Source organism: Buteo buteo, chromosome 10 (assembly GCF_964188355.1).
Source record: "Buteo buteo chromosome 10, bButBut1.hap1.1, whole genome shotgun sequence".
Taxonomy (NCBI): domain Eukaryota; kingdom Metazoa; phylum Chordata; class Aves; order Accipitriformes; family Accipitridae; genus Buteo; species Buteo buteo.
Genome location: NC_134180.1, coordinates 39,582,099 through 39,604,429, shown reverse-complemented (window position 1 = coordinate 39,604,429; position 22,331 = coordinate 39,582,099). Strand labels below are relative to the sequence as shown.

General features: G+C 44.9%; 1 protein-coding gene across 2 annotated transcripts; it reads right to left on the bottom strand.

Annotated features, from left to right (window-relative positions):
* Positions 1 to 341: 341 nt before the first annotated feature.
* Positions 342 to 21,854, bottom strand: C8A (complement C8 alpha chain). 2 transcript variants are annotated; one of them, XM_075037631.1, is made up of 12 exons: positions 21,612 to 21,854; positions 19,564 to 19,660; positions 18,447 to 18,591; positions 17,250 to 17,394; positions 15,507 to 15,696; positions 13,800 to 14,000; positions 12,254 to 12,494; positions 8,280 to 8,408; positions 7,428 to 7,585; positions 4,999 to 5,221; positions 2,828 to 3,009; positions 342 to 1,350 (listed from the first exon to the last, which is right to left on the bottom strand). In XM_075037631.1, the coding sequence occupies exons 1-11, from the start codon at positions 21,728 to 21,730 to the stop codon at positions 2,858 to 2,860; spliced, it is 1,800 nt and encodes a 599-aa protein (XP_074893732.1). In that variant the 5' UTR covers positions 21,731 to 21,854; the 3' UTR covers positions 342 to 1,350; positions 2,828 to 2,857. The 2 variants fall into 2 exon arrangements, with proteins under 2 accessions (XP_074893732.1, XP_074893730.1); XM_075037629.1 differs by lacking the exon at positions 342 to 1,350 and having other exon boundaries at positions 2,464 to 3,009.
* Positions 21,855 to 22,331: the final 477 nt, after the last annotated feature.

Below are 22,331 nucleotides of genomic sequence, written 5' to 3'. Positions count from 1 at the left end.
CTCTTCTGTTAGCTGGTTATCTGGAGTCTGCACCTTGCAACCTCAGGTGTATTGTCATCAATCATTTGCTATTTTCTTTTGCGTACTGGTTCCTCTCTGCCCTTCCTTTGTTAATAACCCAGTTTGCCTATATCCATAAAAATATCTGATTGTGATACCATTTATCCAAAGCACCATACATCCATCATGTACTTATGAGCGAGATAAACAAGGTCTCCTGGGAAATATGCCGCAAGAAATATATAGGATAAATAACTATATCAAATGTATGTCAGTGTGCAAGAGGGGAAAATCCATTCATTAAAGCCAGGGTGGAACTGCAGTGTTTTATTGTACCCTCTAAGCTTTTAGTTTAAGTAAGAAATGTACATTTTTGCTGCTTATCTCATCTAGCACAACTCTCATGCTGGCCACTTCAGCATGAGATATATTAGCTTCTTTGACTGGCATTGTAAATGTGTAATTGCTCATAATCTTTTTTTTCCAGACCTTACAGGCAGCTTCTTCCTTTCTTTCGACTTCAGCTTCGCTGCTCCGAGTTTCAGCCATGCGGATGTCTGAGCCCTGGCTGCGGCGCAGGATTGGAATGGGAGGAGAGGGGCCGCTACCGAGCTGCCTTCGGCATTTGAAGGAAACCCTTGGGTTTGTATTTCATTGCAGCGGGTTGCAGGGTGAACGATGGAACTCTGCCCTGCACGTATCCTCGCTTTCATTTCTGTACTCTGACACTGCGATGTTCAACGCGGAGAATGAACAACTGCAGGCAAATGGCAGCTTTTTTGCTCTTATTTATATGTGCTTCATGGTGGTATTTCACAGGCCGTTTCTTTAATCACTTGGATTTATTCTTTTTTTTTGCGGTTCTCCAGTCTGTGATCTGTCCTTCTAGAAATGGCTCTAAAAGCTGAGGATGCAGGTTGCCTTCCTGCCGGCCCCATCCCTCCTCTGTCTCCAAGGCATCAGATCTTTCTGTTCATTATTTCTTCCCTCTGGTCACAAAAGAAGCATACTTGCCTTTCTAACTAAGGTGACTTTATACTCATTTACTTTCAGGCATTTTCCTGAGTCCTAAGCAGTCGTGTAAAAGTAAGAATCACCTATGAGCCAAACTAGTCCTTAGTGTAAGAGCACTGTCTCCTGCTTCTGCATAACCTGCCAGCCCAACACCAAACAGTAGTGATAAAACCATTGGTGGGAAAACTTATTTTCATCCTACATTTCATGTTCCTTTGGGATGTCTAAATCTTACCAATATATGGGTGCTTCATGCTGCTGCATTTTCCCAACATAGAAGGCATCAGATTCAAACCCTTGGGAGCAAATTCGTCTCTGGGTAAATGTCACCTTTACCTGGAAAAGCAAAGTTGGCAAAAAGGCTACAGCTTTACCGCTCATCATAGGGACTTTTCACAAAACAATTACATCTCAGTGTTTGAGACAACACGGTTTGTTGTTTTCATATACAAAACCAGCCTGTAGTTTCATTTTCAAGCAAAAGAGGAGTAGTGAAAAAAATTGTCCTTTTGCAAACACGCACACAAAAGAAAATATGGGGCCATATCTTCAGGCAGTATAAATCAGCTGCAGCAAGGAGCGACACTGATTTACATCAGCTAAGTGTCAGACTCTAAATCACCACTGACACGCTGTTGAAAAACAAGCATTTCCAAGAATCAGAGCTATAGCTGAGCAATTTCTTTCACTAAACCATGATTCCTTTCTACTCCCTCTTTCCATTCAAATGTATATAGAAGTGCTCCTTTGTGCTTTGAGGTTTTGTTGCTGTTGTTGCTTTTCATAATGACCGATTCCTTCTCAGGGCTTTTTTTTTCTTCTTCTTCTCCCCTTGTAATGAAAAGCACAGTAAAATGAAGTGCCATTCGCCTTCCGTCCACCCCAGGTTTTTGCGGCAGTTCATTAAGAAGAGGGAGCTGCGGGCTCTCGCCGTGGTCTCTGGACACAGTTCAATACTGTGTGTATTCTTGTGCCGAGATTTACGTCTTACATTCAAAAAAGCCCCTTAAATCAAGCAGCCTGTTAGCATCTTCTCCAGCTCTGGGTGCCTGGGAGATAAAACGCCTGTGTGCTAATAGTCAATTCGTCACTGATCTCAAAGAGGAGTAACCTTCGCGTGTGTGTGAACATCCTCTGCAGGATGGTTGTGTTCGAGCGTATCTGTTTGTGATTTTATTTATTTATTTAGGAGTCTACATCAGTTTGCGTTCACGTTTCACAATGATGCTTCAGTGTCTTTAGGCTTAAGCTTCCTCCCATGCAGAGCAGCATATGGCTTTGCTGCAAATGCAGCTCTGGCCAATATGCTGGACTTAAAAATCTGACAGTGCCAACTTATAAAAGTTTCATGCTACATATGTCGATACCAACTGCATAAAAATGCAAGGATCATGAGCTTTTAATGTGTTTTCCAAAGGCAAATATAAAAATTTCTGCGAGTCAAGCTTACTTATGTAAACACTTTTAGTAAATTTATTTCGTGACGCGTTATAGCCCCATGGTCACCCAGCAGCAAAGCCACCCGTGTGGATTCTCCACCGTCTCCCGTATCGCAGCCGTGCCGCTGTGAAGTGGGGGGGCTCCCATCACGTCTCGCGGTGCGAGGGCGAGGGGACAGCCAGGCGTGCGTTCAATCAGCCGGAGCGATTGCTCTGGACAGGGATCGGGTTTTATACGGCGAATCCAGCACGTCTCCGTAGGTATGGAAATGCAATGCTTCACGATTATTTCTCCCCAGCGTAATTCCGTTGCGGGATCACGCCCCGAGTATTTTTAGCCCAGCGCAGACTCCGAACGGCCCTCGACCACGTACCTGTGGGGAGCGGTGCCGTCCGGTGGGTTTTTAGCAGGTTTTGCTCTGCAGGTCCTTCCCCGCGCAGGGCTCCCCGCCGCGCTGCGGGGCCGGGTTGGTGCACTGCCGGCTGCGCCGCGTTCTGCCCGACTGGCAGGGAGCCCAGGGGGACCAGCAGCTCCAGCGCCCGTTCGTCTCGCCGCCTGTAAACGTATTAAAAAAAAAAAAGAGGGGGAAAAAAAAAGAACATTATTCAGGTCTGAAGCGCTACATAGGGTTTGGGTGGGAGCAGGAGAGGAAGGTTTTGCTGAATGCTGCCAGTGGTTTGTGACTTTGGCTCTGGCTGTAACCTCTGCTGCGAGCGGGACGAGCCGGTCCGTCCCAGCCGTGACCAGCACGCAGACGGCTGTTGAGATCAAGGTGCTTTGAAGCCAGGGGAGATGAAGCAGCATCACATTCTTCGGACGCCAAGAGCTGTTTCTTTTTCCTTCTCTGCTCGTTCGAAAGGCTGCGGCTTGGCTTTCCTTTCCCAAAGGGCAGCTGACAGCTCTCCCTGCGCTAACTTTCTCCCCGCCGAGCAAGGCAGAGGGACAAAAGTCTCCTACCATCGTGGAGGTGTTTTGAAAAGTCTGCCCATGCCTTTGGAGATGGGTCATTTCGAGGCTTTTTCATTACAGTACAGACTGAGTTGTCAGGAGCGTTCGATACTATGGATTATGGCAGCGCTCCTGAATGATGGGAATGCTTGATGGCTGTCATTTACTGTCGTTTTTTATTTACTCAACTGGCCTTCATGCCTGGCTTGGGCACTTTATTAATCCAGACAGCACAAATGGATGTGTGTGTTCTTACTTAGTGCTGGGCGGAAAGCTGGGTTTCCCGTCTGCTGAAACATGGTACTTTAAAAAAACAGGGTCTTAAATGAGTTTTGGAACTCAAAATTTGAAACTAAAAATTGCCCATGAGTTGGAAGTGTGTCTGTCCCCGCTGTTGCTGAAGACAGGGAGCACAGGGGCTGGCCAGTTCGGTGGGTTGCTTTGGGGCCAGGTCCTGACCTTTCCAAGCTCCTCATTTAAAGCAGATTCCTTGGATTTGGAGACAACTTGAAGAACCTGAGATTTTTAAAGAAACCCACTTTTCAGTCACTGAAGCAATGCTTTTGAGTTCAGCTTCATAAACCGTCTACCCAGCTCCGCTCTAACTCCTTATCTCATCGCAGCTTTGATTTTCCAGCGGTGAGACCCTAGTTATGAGCACACAGTTGAAGGCCTGGAGCGTTGCCTGGTGGAACTGCTCTGAAGACAGATTTTTTTGCCAGCTTCATGTGTTGAGATTTGGATTTTTTTTTGTCATCACAAATCAGGACAAAAATATCCAGAAAGAACTGTGACATTTTTTGAAATGAAGGATTATGTTCCAAAGTTGGCTTTTTTTGCCACCCATTTAATTTTTTAGGATAGTAGATAAAGTGATAAAGAAAACATAAATAAAAGCCTGTCACTTTGGAAAAACACATTTTTTCTCTCCCGAAATAGATACTTCCCTCTAGTTAAAATATTTCCCTATGGCGGGGGTGGCAGGGCAGGGAATCTGGCAACGTGGCAATTTTTTACTAAAGCAGCATTTTTAGTGGCACGCTGCTTGAGCACCACTTTCCCGTCAGTTAAGCTGACCCTTTCAGCCTGCCTTCCCTCCCTGCCTGTCGAGGTCTCTGCTCTCACTCTTGTAGCAGGCATCCTTAGCGGGATGCCGCAAGCTCTCCGGAGAATCGCCATCCCAAGAATGGGACGTGCCGGTCAGCGAGGACCAGGTGACGGTCTCGTTTACAGTAACGAGCTGTGTCCGTAGAGCACCACAGGCAGGCAGAGCCCACCCCTTGGTGGGCAATGTGGGCAGCCGGGCTTTGCCAAGGGGGCTGCCACCGCACCCCAGCTCTTTACGACGTCAGTAAATCTCCAGCTATTAAACACATCCTCATTTCCACAAATTTCTTTATCGTAATCAGCCGAGCTGCTAATTTAAGTCTCTTGCAGGGCTGCTTAGGATAGCGTCGCAACAAAAGCGGCACAGAAGCGAAGGCTTGATTGACGCGTGGATGCAAAAAGCTGTTGGTTAACCACGTGGAGAGGAAAACCCTGTCCCTTTGCTGCCTTTTCACCCTCCCCTGCTGCAGGTACACGCCGGGGTCTTACCTCGGCGCTTCGTCTGCTCACAGGCGGCACCTTCGTAACCTGGTCGACACTGGCAGAAACACGTGTCTCCCACCAAAATGGGTTCACCGTTGTTCTGGCACGGTCCGCAGCGGCAGGCGTGGAACTCCAACAAATAATCGTCCAAAGCCCGTTTCAGATTTTGCCGTTTGGTTTCCATGTTGCCAAGGTTGCTTCTGCGGAGAATTTCATGGATGGGCTGCAGCTACGTAGGATGGAGATGAATAGCATGGAGACAATTTCAGCTGGGCATCAACTGAGATGCTACCACGCCGCAGTCAGCTGTGACATTGCTGGATAAACTCAGGGCTCAGAAAAACCTCATTTGTCTTTCTTGACAGCTCCATGTACATCATGCAAATGTGTTACCACAACTGATGGCCCCAGTGAGAAACCACCGTTCCAAAACCTTCTTCATCTTAGAGGTTTGTGTGGGATTGGCTTTTCTGGCCATGCTTTGGAGTTTCAGTGTGGATTCAAATGATAAATTAAAACACCCCAGTAAGCCCATTTTTTGACTGATTTCTTAGCGCTGTCATGATCTCAGAGATTCTTGCGTGCTTTTTGCCTTTTTGAACAAAAATGTTTTGGTAAGAGCTTTGGATGGTGGGTATCATCAAAAACTTAATCTGGTCACTTAATGGTGACCAGACTGTGAACCACCCAGTAAATGCTGACCGTGGAGAATTTTACCTACCTACTTTTTGCCCTTTGATGCAGTGAAATAATATTGTGCCATCTACAGTTTTGAGACTATAACATGCTCATAATATTTTCAGTAGCAAAATCCAGTTCCTATATACCATTCAGCAAAAATAGTCCAGTTTGGGCAACTGTAATTATAACTTGCCCAACTGAATATTAACATTCAACTGAATATTAAAGCTAAAAGCTCAGGGCTGGTTTGAGGACACATATTTACAGTTATCCGTCCATGCATCTGTGCAAATGCTGCATGTCTTGGCTGGGAATCAGTGGAAACCAGTCCCAGAGAAGAGCTGGGCATCGTCTCATTGCACAAGGTGCACTGAGAGCGATTCGTGGGGAGGATCAGCCAAGTTTGGGGAAGAGCTCTTAGGCAAATTTGCCCAAGCCTGTTTAACAAACGAGAGGGAGCTGCAGATAAGAACTGCTGAAGTGGACGTGAGCACTTATCAGCAGCTCCGGTTGCACAGTGACTGTTGAGCTCCGGAACAGCCAACAGAGAGGTCAGCGCATGGTTTACTGGAAAATTGCAATCAATTTTGCCCTGGACTGATGGGAACTTGTGCAGAAAGGGGAATAACCTGCAGCTGGAACGCTGCTATCTTATCAGGGCTTTCTGCTGCCAGGGCGCTGCTCAGGAAGATTTGCAGGTCCTTTCTTGCCCTACCAATAACGTAGCTAATTCCTGATTCCGTTTTCCCTTCTCCCACCCTGTGTCAGAGCCAGGAGCAGGTGTGTTTTCAAGTGAAGACGAGAGGGATGGCGTGGCAGTGTGTCCGTGCCATGGCTGAGGTCCTTCCCCAGCACCCCACAGCTGCGCTCCCCGAGCAGACCAGCGACCGTAGCATCTCGGGGTAGATGTGGTACTCCTGACCGCAGCCGAGGAGGTGTGTGACCGTAGCATCTCGGGGTAGATGTGGTAGTCCTGACCGCAGCCGAGGAGGTGTGCTCACCTCCTCACGCCCCTGCGGTCGCTGGCTCTGGATTATTTGTTCATAGGGTTGCTCTTCTCTCTCCCTTTCCATCCCTTCTGCTTCCAGCCACCTCCTCTCCATCTCTGAAGCCCTGGAGGATGCTTCAGTAATCTTTCCATTTTGTGGGACATCCGATAAAACAGAAGGGAGTAGAGCTTGGCTGATTTTTATGACCACGGACCCTCTTTTCAGAGCATGGCGAAAGACAGGACCCACCTGACAAAGCAGCCAGGATCGCCCTGCTCTAAAAACTCCGGGAAGCGCTCACAGCTCTACCCATCATGGTCTGCAGAGGTTGGGCATAGCCACTGCGGCTCTGAGGCAGGTGAAAAGGGGGGGGGGGGGTTTGTAGAGCCTTTGCTGGGGAGGCAAGACTCCTTCCCCAGCCCCTTGTGAGTCCCCTGCTTATACGGGCGGGCGGACAGCATCGGGGAGAATAATAGGGATGAATGCCACCGTGGAGAGCCATTCATCGGGAAGCTGTTTGGGGACACATCAAAAACTTAACTCGGCACTAATCCAGCATTAAGCTCCTTGTCCATCTCCCTGCGGATGCAGTCGGTGGGAGATGTACTCCCCATTGTGAAATGAATAAGAGGTTACCAGATCAGTGGCCCATTACATTTAATCTTGTTCTGTGATGGGATCACAATAAAAATACGAAATGATCTGCTCGACTACACTTTCATTCCTTATAGCAGCAGAGTTTCTTCAACTGCAGAAAAGCCTTACCTCAAAATCAATAACAGCAGGATTATATTTTAATGACCTTCCCCAGTGACGATACATATTGCCATCCCAACTGTTTAAGAGCCCTCCGCTGTAACTGGTATCTCCACCTCTAATCCGGGGAATAATATCTTCCACAACTGCACTGTTGCTGTCAGCATCTGAAAAGTTGAATTACACCCATATTACTTAGTTACCACTTCCACACATACACTAGAAACTGCTTAATGGAGGTGAGATCAATCGTGCAAGGGGCTATCGGTGAGCGGCACTGATGCCGCCTCTGAAATCGATGGCAGCTCAGCGTCCCCCGCTCGCAGGGCGAGCCCTGCCATGTTAGCACAAGGCAGTCGGTGACAAGTTGGGCATCCTAAATGCTCTAAGCTGGTAAGACCTGAAGAGCCTGCACGCCTCCAGCCTTGGTTTCTAGTTAGCACGTGGGCAGTAGATCACGCTGTCTATAGCCGGTTAAGTGATTTACAAATCTGGGGCTTCCTAGCCTCTTTGAGTACTTTTTGTAGTCAGTTTTGACTTTAATAGTTGCCACGTTGCCCTTGCCATCCGTGCCCAGTCTGTCGTGGCTATGGAGGCTGCAACCTTCCAGCCCCACCGCCGCCTCTATTTACGCGTGTTTCTAATCCAGGTGTTGCTGCCTTAATTCCTGCTCTTTCAAGAGCAGTCAGTACTCCTGGAGACTTGGACCCAAAGTCGCGTTGGTCCCACGACTGGGCCTGAGCTGTGGCTGGGGATGGCACCAGGCTCCCTTCTCTGGTGACCCTACTTGAATCTTCATGCCCAAGTGATCAAAAAAAGTGACGCAAGATGCCTTAACAGACATCTGCCCTACTAACATACCAGTTTTCAGAAATCCTTTCTTCGCGCAGTAAGAGGGTGACACAGATGCTTCCAAATGTAACATGTTCTCGCTGGCTGCGAGGCCAATCGAGTAGCCAATACAGGCACTTATCTCTCCAGCGCTGACGTCTGCAAAACAGAAGGGAAAGCCAATATTTTATTGGGGTATATTGGGCCTATCACGTAATAGGTGAATAGGGAAATGTCCTTACTGTAAAAGTTGTTTCTTAGAAAGTATTAGAAGGAAGTAAAAATCTTAACACAAGGCTTCAGTCATTTATTTCCTTGTTTGGTCTATTTATTTAAAAAGACGACTTTTTGGTTTTTACAGACTAACTCATAACTAGTGTAAAGCTGGGAACAGCAGCAGGAATCAATAGATCCTCACCAATTTTCCTAAACTCAGGATCTGACCCATGTATTAGTAGCTTAAGTAGCATCTTACATAGCAACTTGCAAAAGGTCTGTCTGCTGAGAGCTGCCAAAGCCTTACTACCTGCTGCTGAGCTGCTGCTGCCAGCACCGCCACATACATCATGAAAATATGTAACTGGAGACCCATGAAGCGACTGCGGAGGGGAGAAGGGAACTAATGAGGTGGTTTCACCAAGGTAAGCAATGCGCATATTTCATACAGCCTGGTTTTATGTACACACTTCAGTGTACCGCAAATATAAGGCTGTCTTCTTTAATAGTTAAAAAATCCATCGATTTCAATAAATACGGGTATTGTAAGTAATAGGTAACTTTTATATTGCTCTTTTTTGTCAGAGGACCTTAAAGTGTTTTACAAAGCAGCCCAGCAGTCAATACCACGGTATTGAAAGGGAGGCACAGGGGTCAGCAGGATTTGTGCATCGGGGCTTAATGGTCTCAGGATTGAACCTCCAGCCAAACCCCAGCCCAGAGCGTTGTCTGCCGAACTGCCTCACCCCGGCCCCGGGGAGCAGTGGCTTGTCTTGCTTGTGTTTAAAATACTGGTAAAACACCCATCGCTCTGGTTTTGCTCCCTTCTGCGCACCCTGCAGGGGAGGCTCGCTGGAGCTTGGTGGGTGCTGAGTGGTGGAGGTGCTCGGCATCCTGCGAAAGGGGCTGCAAGTCCTGGATTCAAACGGGTGAGAGCTGAAGCACGCTCAAGACTTCAGGGGGAATTACATCCCATTGCAAAACTGGGCCCTTGAGAAAGATTAAATGTGTAGCACTCAATTACTTCTACTAAACTGTTCAACAGTTGTAAACACAGTGGGTAAAGTTCATTCACCCAAAGCAACATGAGTGATTGCTTATCTTGGTGTTGGAGTGCCATAAAATTAAACTTGAGGAACACCCTGATTAATTGATTCGCCATGGTTCCTGTTGAGTAATTATGTTCAGCGAGGGTCTGTCAATACAATTCGCTATTGGTTGTAGCAAGATCGGTTCTTGATAAATGAAAAGTGGTTATCATTGCGAGAGGGTGGTCATAGAAAATATTGGCACTTGAGGGGGGAGCCCTGATAGGTTTTTTATATGATATAATTTGCGATAGTTAAATGTGCTCCAGTGATAAGATTTACTGCTGCATTTGGAATTAATCAGAATATATGAAGACTCTTTTTAATTTACTCTGTGCATAATGTTTCTCCCATAAATGTTCTTGTAATGTGTGAACACATTATACTGTTTTCTGCTAAATAATAGAACCATAACAATCTATTTTAAAAACAAGTAATGAAAAATATTGATGGCGGAGCAACAAGGGACCTTGTTCTGACACACGTATTTATTTCACTCATGACCACATCCATACAAGCCTTTGCAGGCTGAAAGCTAGAAATGGGTCTGGCAGCAAAACTGCAGTCCTAAGCTCTGCACCAGCGAGTTGTGGTCTCGTCCTGGGTGGCTAAACCCAGAAGGTGACTTCATTATCAAAATTCAGGGTTTCTAGATGCTTAAAGTCCAGCTCATGCCTATGCCTAGCTAGAAGCTCAGTGACCACCCAAGCTGTCTCATTTAGGGAGGACTCAGCCTAGGGATCTTTTTCCTGGGCATGTGCTTTAGTCACTGGCCTAGAAAAAAGGAGTATTTTTCTCTTCCAGAGCATTTAACCTGCAGCCTCATGGGCTAGGTGGCCTCTCAGGATGCAGCGGTTGATCCAAAGCAGATGCCCTGCCACTCAGCCCTGTGGGGACTCAGCGGTACATCACCAGGCATCTGCAGAGCTTCAAATTCATCTTCTGAAGCTCTAATTTTAAGACTTGAGTGCTTATATCCTGATCCTGATCATTCCTCAGGGAAGGCGGATAATCCTCTTGCAAACACAGCCTTCAAGCATGGCTGTGATCGCCGTTAGAAAAAGCAGGGGGGTTTTGGTAAATGCTTTAGACAGTGACGTATCAGCCACTGCAGGTGGGTCCTTCTGGGTCTACGTTGTGTGACGTAGAGCACTGCTGGCTTGGTAAATGTGGACTTTCTAGCAGAGTCTGGGTTAGGTGAGAATTACAGAAGCGTGCTACATTAGAATGAAAATTACATCTCTACTGGGGTACATTTTTGTCTTTTGCTGAACTTCCACATCCTTCTTTCCTAAGATAAGGCATCTCGTAGCAGTACATCTCTTCCTTATATACACAGCAAGCACAAGATAAAGCAAAATAATAGCTTTCCTCCACATGCTCTTGATGCATTCTTCCTCTAAAATTGGCAGTCTGCTTCCTGAAGACTTGCTTGCCAAAATCTTGTTCGCTTCTATATCACTCACTCTTCAAAATGAAGAAATGATTTGAAGAGGCATCATGTTTCCAAACATTAGTAGTTCAGGAACTTGATGAAAATTGTCTCAATCGATAATTTCTCGTGGAAAAATTGACCTAGTTAACAGTCAGTATGGAGTGCATAGTTATCCTAGTGCTGATGGTACCAAACCATTTCAGAACAGAGGCAGAATTTGGGGCAGAACCATGGAAATTAATGGAATTAAAGGAATTACAGCAATTTGCACCAGCTGCAGCAATATGGACCTGTTGTCCAAGATCACAATTTTCTTTTGCATAAATGTCCAGCCTGGAGTTACCAAGGCAGTGTTACCCTCAGCAGAGCGGAGTGATGGTCCTTCGGGGAAGTGGGATCTATTGCATTGTCAACACCTTTGCAAAAGTTGACAATCCACTTAGTGTGCTGAAGTACCATATTATTGTTCTGCATCTTATGTTTTTGATTAGGAAAAATGTTATGCTTTGGCTCGCCGGTAATGGCTATTCTTGTGCTCTAGACATTTGCAGTGGATATTTTATGTAACTTAGATTTAGAGGTATGGCTCTCCAGCCTCATACACTCTAATTTGTTGAGAACTGGAGCTAACAGAGGTCTGTTAGTCTTCAGGTATGACACTAACCAGAGTAAAGTGGCAGAGGCATTGCCAAGTGCGATGCATTATTTCCTTTTACAGAAAATTGAAACCCTCGCTATTAGGAGGCTAAACCATGAGCACGCTATCTTTCTTTACTCTGGATGAGTTTGCAGTCCTTGAGCATTCACAAGAATGGCCAGAACAAAGACTATAAGAAATAGGAGAAGTTTAGAGAAGTCTAACAAGTGACACTGAAAGAAAGGGAGAAAAAGATGGTCAGGTTCCTTCCCAAACTACCAAAATCTCACTCAGATTCTTCTGAAATTAGATCAGGAAGCACATTTTGTGACACTCGGGCTTATCCCCTGCTCTGCGGCCAGTAGTGCGTGTGGATACCCCTACATCATCCCCACTGTGCATTTTTGGGCTTGATGAGTATGCATTTATCATGTAATGGAACATACCAGCCAGCACAGCAAAGAGGTGCTGATGAGCACCCACCCTCCCAGGGCCCAGGGAGATGGTGACTGTGGGGACCAGACAGAGCCAGATGAATTATTCTGGTGGACTGGACCCACCCCCCGGTCACCAGGTGGGAAATGCCTGGTTTAGAGCAGCAAGTTGTGAACAGAGAATATTTTCTAACCTTTTCTTCTCATTTCCTCCTTGTTAATGACAAGGATGTACTCAAAGATGCCTCCCATAGTGCCAGATGTCATGAAATGGGTGCCGTAGTCGTTGATGAATTTGGCATACATGCCATAGTTGTAGGTGTCCGGAAGCTCCTGCAGGGACAGCAGCACATCTTCATCCAAAACAACGTTGTCCCTTCTCATCTTGAAACGGGCTGTCTGCACCTTCGTCACACCTCTAATGAACGCAACCTCCTGCAGGTAAAGAAAAGAGGAGCTGCCACTCAACGTTCATTTAAAAAAACAAAAAGTAATTTCTAGTCTTTAGGTTTGCAGAGGAAAGCCTGAATCTCTGATTATCAGTGTATGTTGAAAGCATGAAAACGAGCCCGTGTTTAAATTAAATCGCTGGTGATTCTTTTTTTAAGTGTCTCTTTCCTGTGTGCCATGGGTTTGGATGCTATGGGGTTTTTACTGATGTGTGAATACAATCAGAATCGGGCTCCACGTGATTCCCCTCCACCCTCCATTTCTGCTATTTCTTTTTATCTGGCTTCCTTTCCATACTGCTTCCATACTGTTTCCCTTTTGCTTTTTTGACAGCCTTGACCAGCGATGCAGGACAAGGGCTCGGGGCAAGCGCAGCCCAGCCCGGCAGTGGGAGAATACCCCGGCCAGGAAGGTGCTGCCGGGGGGAGAATTTCCTGGATACACCACCAGATCCACAACTCCTCTTCTGGATTAGCCTTTGCCTCGGACAAGGCGCCAGTGCAACCAGAACGGCCCTTTAAATGATTCCTCTGATAATTGATCATCGTTTAGCTGCAAACATTGTGTGAGTCTAGACAAGGGCACAGTAAATACTATAATGGTGCCCATTTGAAACAGCTTTTAAGGGCATTTTAAGTCAGAACACCATCAAAGTAATTCTTCTTTATTGTTTTCTGTCAGCAGCCACGAGAGAAGTGGAGACGGGGCACGGTAAATGTGGGAAATACCAGCACTTGTGTTATTAGATTGGAAAGAGGTCGTCACAGCTAGTCCGTGATGAAAACCCACTGTGAGAAATACACCCTATTACCGGGTACTCTTTTTTCAGTGCGGTATTTTAACCTCCCATAAAAAGTAGCATATTTCCCCATCATAAGGCAGCTTGTATTAATTTGAACAAGATATATTTGCTACCAGAGATCATTCCCTGAGGACAACTGTTCTGATCAACATCTTGATATTTCCTCCTCCCTCATCGTCACTTTAAGCATTTTTTTATTTATGTGCTTAATGTAGCCATGAAACAGGATGGGGTGAGATGACATGTGTTGTGGTACTTCGTAATTCAATTTTATTCCCACTCCCTGTTTGCTAAAACGTAATAAGAGCAACAAACAGGATTACTAACGATCATACATTTGCAATTACATGAACAAATTAAGGTACAATTACTATGTGTTAAAAAATGCAATTGAGAGAATAAAATGACATAAGTTAGAGCCAGACCATGCGATGCACGGATGACACGACTGGAGCATGTGCATCGCTGATTTTTTATTTTTTTTTTACCTTTGCAGTGTATTGCGTGAAATTCTTCAGGGATCCTTTGCCACGTGATAAAGTCAAGCCCAGGTTTAACTGGACAATTGATTTTTCAGGAGCAATTCCAATGGTAAAGCCTGTTGTTCTGGTTTTATCACTTTTAAGGGCATCAAGCAGATCCTTTGAATCATCGTAAAACTCAAAACTGAATCCAGAATCAGCATGAGCCTAAAGTGAAAGGAGCAGACATTAATTTTTCAGGTACTTCCCTTCCTTTTTAATCTCTATATCTTTAAGGAGCTGATGGTGCCTCTGTTGAAGCCCATGATGCTCCTGACAACACCGACATTGGCTTCAATGAATGTGGAATAAAGAATTGTCATGTGCCGTTTCATTTGGAAATATGTGAAAAATGTGGATAGAGCCATGCGTTTTGCTTTATCCATCTCCAGGCAGGGGAAAGGTTTGTGTTTAGCCATTCAAAGCAGTACCATTACAGCCAGAGCTGGTAATGGAACCTATTAAGCTAGCTTGACACTTCCCATTATAAAACTCGCCTTCCAGTTCCTTACAGCTCTGCCAAATCCTAATGATTTGGGCTGAATTTCTTCTCTCCAGTCTGCTTCTGGATGAATTTATTTAGGAAAAAATTCAGCAGCAGTGATCCAGCCACTTGCGATGGCAATGCTAGAAAACAAACATTGTTTTGCCTGTGGTTTAGAGAAGTGACCTTTTCCTTGACAGCTCTACTTTGCTGGCACGTGGAATTGAGCAGCCTTGCTGAATCCAGGCTGTGCCATTTGCCATCTCTATAAAAATTCAGGTAAATTACCAACATTGAAAAAAACCATCTCACATCATTGTGAGTGACTTCCTAGACCCCAGCAGGTAGACGCTCCGAAGCGAAGATGCATATGGAGCATGCTCAAGTGTCCCTCAGCACCTGAGCGTGGTGCAGATGTCCTTCTGCTGCTGCAGCAGATAAGGGGGAGAAGAAAACGTGGTCCGTATCGGGGGGGTCTGTCTGGGTTCAAACTGGGGACTCAGGGGCACAGGAGACTCTGCCTGCTGGGAGGACATGAAAGCCATTTGCATTGAGCCTGTGGCTGTAATATTCCCCTGGAATAACATAGTTTTATTCATTCATGTCAAAAAGTGTGATAAATGTTTAACAGTGTGGCCAAGGCACCCACTTACGATGTGGGAGACCCAGGCTGAATCCTTGCTCTACTTAGTTCAGTCTCCAACATCAGATGTGACGCCCCAGAGTACAGGCATTGTGATACGTGGTGATGGCTTTCGGGATCTCTGTCTCACTCAGAATTTGGATTTATGTCCCTTGTAGCCATACCATAGACTTAAAATGCTTTCAAAGATTGAACCGGTAGCATTGTTCCCATTTTACACATGGCCAACTTCATCCCTAGAGAGGCAAGTGGCTTGTGCGAGCTCTACAGCTCATTAATAGCAGAATTTAGAGAAAACCCATTTCTCTTGGCTCTGACTAGGCCAGAGTAAGCAGTGGCGATGCCTGGGTGATAAAGCACATTAGTTCCTTGATGTGCCATAAAACAGCATTTGTATCAACAATTGCCTGTTGTCTTGGGGACAGCTGGAGAAAGATACCTTGAAAGACAGCCTATAGCGAATGATAAAATGTACCTAATATCTTTGTAAGAAGTTTGGCTTTTAGCTGGGAAAACATTGCTAAATTTGACCACCCGAAGTACTTACTAGGAATTGGTATATGTGAAAGTTGTAAGGTTTGCGGAAATACTTCTCGTCGTCTCCGTAGTACAGATGTTCACACGCAGCATCGTACTTTAGCTCCCGCCACTCTCCGTTGTAGACATACTCACAGTGGCCTCCAAAGAAATTACGATCATATATGTACTGGCTCTCTTCCTGTGTTAGGATATTGTATCTTGGAAAGAAGTAGCGTTCAGAAAGTTATCCGTAGCTCCCATTTTATTTCCCCAACAGTCTCTGTCACTGTTTCTGTTCTCCTGACACTACAAGTTATCTATCCTCAGGTATCTGACTTTGAATTTGGATAGCACCTAAAATCTGAGGGTTGGGTTTGTTATCTCCTTGCTGTCTCCTTCCCAAAGCTAATGGTAGACAAACAGCCATTTTATTTCCAAGACACTGGTTTGGACTTATATGCCAGAAGTGGAAGAAATCAGTTAAATTGTCCAGTCCGTCCCAGCAAGTACGGATATGAAAGTCCCAAAGTCCTGGAATTCCTCCAGGTCCCCCGTGAGCCTAATGCATCTCACTGTCACAAAGTGTTTCCTGGCATTCCCTGTAATTGTTTTCTATCTTCATTTCATCTCCTTCCTTTTAATAATGGTCCCATTTCTCAGGGGAGTGAGCACGCTCCCTAGTCTTGCAGTCTGCTTGTGGTTTGCCAAGTCTCTCACTTCTTATTTCCTTACGCTTCTTTCTTCCTGCTCTCCAGCCATCACAGCAGCTGCTCCCCTCCAAAATCCCACCTATTACTTAATATTCCCTGTAATTCCATGGCCCAAAGTGAAAGCATTATTCAAACTACACAGCAGCATTGCTCCTCACAACGGGGAATCATCTTTAAGACTAAGATAGTAAATGCTATTGCTTTTGTGTGTTCTGCGAGAGGAATGCTTCGGAGAGCAGTATTAAATGGGGTGCTTGGTGAAAATTAATATATGTCTTGAAAAACTTTTGATGGACTCTCCCAGGCCCTGGGCCAGAGAACCATTTATCTTGCAGACTCCAGAGAGTGTTGGATTGAGATGATGGGAAAGTTATCTAATGGCTGACTATGTTCTCGTACTGTAGCCCATGTTCTCCAAGTGAAACTAAGCAGAATCTTGGTTAAAACATAAGATTTAAAATAAGAATGTCACAACAGGCAGTTTGCCTTTAAACTTGTTCTGGATTCCTCTTTTCCATGTATTACCTAACCAAAATTTGAAACTGAATACAGTAAGATTTTTCATGGGTAGGTGTATTTGCCCTGCATATATTCATGTGGAGCTCAGGCTCTCTGCCTTGAATCTGAATCCTGGAATTAAATCTTCTCCTTAAGGATGAACGTCACCAAGATCGATCTATCTCCAAAGTCTACTGTTTGCTTTAATATATTGCTTTTATCAATCGGAGAAAGTTGTAACATAACGGGACTCGGAGAACTGGGATATAGTTTTACTTGAGTATAAGAAGGACACTTTAAAGTGTCTTTGTACTAAAGCACAGAGTGACTGAGAGAGACCGAGGTCAGATAGTAAATTAAAGGCAGAATTTGAAATAAAAGCTGGGATGAACCCTCCTGCCTCCCTTATTGCTACTCACGGTCGGATGGGACAGTAGCTCTCCTTTGAGGTTTGTACAGCGCCCTATCAATTCCTGGAGCACTGCTATTACTAAGGAAGAGCAATATGAAAACGCGAATCCAGTTTTGGTTGTCAGAGTAGCGGCTATTGATTAATTACTCACCCTTGGGCTGCTTTTTCAGACCCTGGGATTGGGAACAGATGTTCACAAGGGCTTTCAATAGCTTCATCATCACAGTTATCCTCATCAGACCCATCTCTGCAGTCTTGCTCTCCGTTGCACACAAGATGCCGTTTAATACAGCGACCTAAAGCGCACAGGTACAGGCCATCGCTTATCCACCCTTCAGAAAACCTTTTTGTCAGCTTGCGCTGATTGTGCTCTTTTCCACCCATATCTCGGGGCCACAAGAAGTCACGCTGGGTGTTAAACACAGCGCTCTTCTATTGGGAGCTTGTTTTTCCCAGCTTCTGGGAGCGGGGAGGGGGGAGTTTTCCTTTGCAACCTGGAGCAAGCACAGCTTAGAATCCAAGCTGGCCATTCCCTTGGGCTCCCATGGGATGGGAAGCAAGTAGAGGTCACCTCACCGGCCTGATTTTATTATCTACCGTCATGCTTTTGGAAGGGAGCTACAGGAAGCAATAACTTCTCTACGTGGCTTGGGGAAGCCAGCTCTGTCTGGTTAAAGTGCGATTTTGTCTCTTCCCATTGCAGGAGGGAACTGGTACTGCTGCACTTGCCTCAATGGAATGATGATGACCTGCTCCAGCTGATGAGCTGCTCACAGAGCTGGTGGGTACTTCTAAATTTCAATAGGATTTTCATTAAATGCTCAAGACAGGAGTTTAAGCCATTTGTGTAAAAACAAAAATCTGTCAAGGCTCGTCAAACTTTCAGAGAACAGCCGTATTATATCCCAATCCTCAGAGCTGGGGATGGCTAAAAATAAATAAATCACCCCAACAGATTGCTAGTGGGATTCATGATTGAACTATGTCTCTTGCAGGGGGAGAAAGTGGTGTGTTGTGGGAGCGGTGGTACCCATGGAGGGGAGCGCGAGCGTGTAGCACAGCAGTTGGAGCAGATTATTTCTACTCTCTTTGTTCCAGTGAAAAATTAACCTTTTCCATGGCACACAGCCTTCTTTTCTAACTGAATCTAAGCGTAACATGGACAGATTTCTGTAAAAGTGGGGGAAAAACCAAAGATGGGGAAATTTCCTGCTTTCTCTTGCACCGTGTCACCATCCTGCTGGCTGGTTGGCAAAGCCCTGCCCACGGCAGGGGACCGATATCTCCCCGGGTCTGTCCACCCAGCACCCAAACCTCTTTGGCAGGAATTCGTGCCTGGTTCACCCACCTGTTTCCTCGCACCGAAAGTCCTTCCCACAGTCGGGGGGGCCAGCGCACGTCGTCTCGGCACGGCAAGCTTGCTCGTCCCAGAGGTTCCCTGCACATCGCTGCCCTGCGAACCACGCCGGCTGCGCCAGCCTCCGGTACCGGTGCTGAACGGCACAAGAGAGAAAAAATGCCACCAACACCTAACCTGTGTCCCCCAGAGACATCACCTCCACAGGCTATAAAGCGATTAAAACTATCGCTTTTATCTATATTGTTATTTTTTTGTGTGGCCCAAAGACTTGGTACATGATAAATGGAGAAGAGGAGTCAGCAGAGGGGTGGGAGCTCAGGAGATTTGCTTGAAGTTCATACAAGCAAATTTAGGTGGGGGCTGGAATGACTGTTTTTAAAAATCTCTTCCCTATTTTATACTGTAGAAATAATATGGACTTTTTTCCAGTTACACATGCTTTGTCCTGGAATGTAGCAGGCTCAGATGGACACAGACACTAATTACAACACTGATCCTGCAACATTTCTGATGGATTATTAATGAGAATTGCTGCTCTTCAAATTAGGAAGGAAAAAAAAACAGGAAAGAGGGAAGAGCCAAATCATTTACTGATTATAAGCAGAAGAACAAAGAATGCAAGGATATAAACTAAGTAGAAAGCAAAATTATGTCAGGTATTTGAAAATACATTATTGAATTATGAAGACATATGTAAAATGGTATAAAAAATGTAAAATGAAAAAAAAACCAACCCAGGAGCTGATGAATGAAGGCTGCTTCTAATTTCTTTTCATTGGAATATTTGCATTAAGAATCAGGGGATAGTTAATTATATGCGAGATAGAAAAGGAAGAAAGTCTTGGGCAAATATTCTGGCCTGATTCTTCCACCATTTGCCTTGATTTTGCATTTTGCTGTTCTGCTGCCTGAAACGAATTTATTCCCCAGTTTACACCAGGGCAAGTAAGAGCCTCTCTAGTTAGAGGAGCATCTCCATCATATTTGGATGAGTTTACTGGATGCTTCAGAATGATGAATATGTATAATATATATAATTAATGTGTGTACATCCTCATCACAGACACATCTGAAGATAAATGAATACATTACAGTGGAGTCTTACTTTTTTCTCTTGGCAAGGAAAGCAATCAGTCCATTCTGACCACTGGCTCATCTGACAGTCGACAGGAGCCGGAAAATTAACATCTCTGCTGCTTCTTCTAAGAAGGGGAAGAGATAGCGGTCTAAGGTCTTTGAAGTTGTGTTTTAAGGAAGGCTGGAGGCTAGCAGGGAGAAAATTATCTGTGTGCTTGTGGTTTTCCACCAGGAACCTACTTTGGAGGAAATGGGAAGCATCCCTTAGCAGAGGTGGCCCATCTAAGTATTTCACCATCAGAACTGGTCAGGGGCAGCAGGTACAGGACCTGAGGATTTTGTCTTGGGTTTCTCCCAAGAGATCCTAGCCCTTTCCAATAGGTAGATTGCAATAAAATATATGTACGCCATATATATAAGACCAAACACACTGAGTAAACAGCAGGAATGTCGAGAAGAGACAGATTTTAAGGAAAGGCTTCTTTTTTGGCTTTTTTCTTAGAAGCACATCACAAACTCCAGGAGTAGTGATGTTTATCACCTTGGGCCTGTTCTGAAATCTATTGATTTCACTTTCTTTACACTGTTGTGAACTCACGGTCGGTATTTTTCCAGACAAGTATGAAATCATGATTCCCCCAGGCTTTGTGGAGCGGTGGGAATGGCTGCACCAAGAGTGCTGAGAAAGTCCCTGGATCAGACTCTCTGCACATACCCTGAATATCACTATACAATGGTAAGAAAATACTTCTCTTGCTACCCAGCCCGGTCGTTACGATCTCTATTTCTGTCCCTACTCCAACAATCTTTATTTGTATACTGCTTTTCTTTGTCTTGAGGAGCAATCTGTGGTGTGCTAATGCAACTCTGTGTTTGCCACAGCCTTCGAAGCATTTTGAGGGGTTATTCTGAGCCAAGACATTATTTTTATTATTTTGGTGATTAACTAATGAGCAGTCTGTTTTACTTACTAAACTGCAGTCCAAAGAGAAATATTGATAATTAGCAGAGGTACGGAGCACATTGGGGATTCATCAGAGGCTATAGAAGAGAGAGTTACTAAATGAAAGCCACAACGGCTCAGCAAGGGAGCCCGTGGATGCAGATCAGTGTGTGAGATAAAAACCCACTGTGTCTCCCGGAAAACTACAGGAGACTGCAGACAAACACGGAGCGGGAGGACGCGCATGTATTGATGCTTTTTTGCTCTGACAGGAGGATTTGTGGGCTGTATCCTTCAGCACTTCACAAAGTACTTAATTGGCTCACCTTCGATTGGATTTTACATTTACCTCTTCATTATTCTGCCTTGTTTGATAAGTTCATCAAACATCAAAAATCTCGTCTTTGTTCATTTTCAAAAGGGATTATCGGAATAAGCCTTCATAATTAATTGTATCACTACCACATTTTTTTTCCTTTCCACCTTCTCCTTGTCTCCGTGTTCCAATTATCACCGATACCTTTTTTTTGATCCTTCTAAATCATATTTGCCTTTAGAACAAGCCTGAAATTAATAGCTGTAGAAAAAAAAAATAATCCAACAATTTTCCTATCATGACACTATAGCTTTAGAAAGAAAGTAACTTGTTTATTCCCTTCCTTCAAAGCCTAAGTGACACTCGTATAGGTTAATAATATTGTTCAGGGAAAAAAATTGAGGTATGAGGATCTGGCTTAGATTGAAAATTGGGTTATTCACACGCACTTGTTAACTTTACATTGTCAAATGCAAAAATTATTATAATGAAATAGAATATGAAAAATATTCACTTGTAAATCATCCTGTATAGGGAATTCATTTTAAGTACCCAAACCCAGTATGGTAATTTTAGTAAGGAAGTTTAAGAAGGCTTAATAGTCATCTGTAAAAGAAAAACCATTGTGCAAACAGTTCATATAAGAAGGAATTACGATGCCTAGCTTGGGCTTTGGACAACTGCCAACATTTTTTTTTCCTGGTAGCTGTTTACAGAGGGCGCAGTGTGCACATGCCTCAAGTCAGGACAAAATTGATGGGCTGACTGACTTGCCCGTAATTTCTATATGTAAAACTGGGGGGGGGAACAGACTTACCTCTGGGAAGGCAATGCCTCGAGCTCCCTGCGTGCTGTAGCCGTGGCCTGACGTGCCGTTAAAGCCAGCCAGCATATAGACAGAATCAAAGGAGAAAGCTGACACAGGCTCCACTGCATTGTTTCTCCATATGTAAATGTTTGCTATAGATCTGCTGCAAACAAAAGCTTCAGGCTTCAGGATGCCGTGGGGCAAGCACTGCTAGAAGGAGCACAGAGCCCACCGGACTCCAAAATGCTGTCGTAAATCATTGACAACAGCACAGAGCAAATCACAGAGAATCAGGACACATCCAGGAGGCCTTTGCCCTTTTGGAAACAAATTCCCAGTTTTCTGGCAAGGGAATATATTAAACTGTGCAACTGTTTCCACATTAAAGTCAATCACGTCCTATTGCAGCAGTGTGTTTCTTGTCCAGCCTGCACTCTCCTTTTAATTTGAAGGAGGAGGAAAATCATTTTACTTCCCACAGTGACTTAACTGTAATTTTGGTGTGTCTGGTTGCTGACCAGGGAAAAGCTTCCCAGTACAGCAAATTGAAGATTATCATAAAGCTGTGTTATGAGGAACACGTACCTTCCAGACACATCAAGGCAATGTCAGTTCAGCTTCTTCCCACTGCCATCCCCATAAGATAGTGTCCCGTCTCCAAAGCTGATGTGAGTTATCACCTGGCTTTTGGATGGCCCTACACAGTCACTGCAGCACGAGAATCTAAAT

What these genes read in the sequence shown, in the direction of transcription:
- C8A (XM_075037631.1), bottom strand. Translation starts at nt 21,730, where the DNA reads ATGCAGTGGAGCCTGTGTCAGCTTTCTCCTTTGATTCTGTCTATATGC. An exon ending in CTTTCGGTGCGAGGAAACAG is followed by an intron (nt 17,395 to 18,446) that starts GTGGGTGAACCA and finishes TGTGCGCTTTAG; the next exon opens with GTCGCTGTATTAAACGGCAT. An exon ending in TGAGCAGACGAAGCGCCGAG is followed by an intron (nt 3,010 to 4,998) that starts GTAAGACCCCGG and finishes ATACGTTTACAG; the next exon opens with GCGGCGAGACGAACGGGCGC.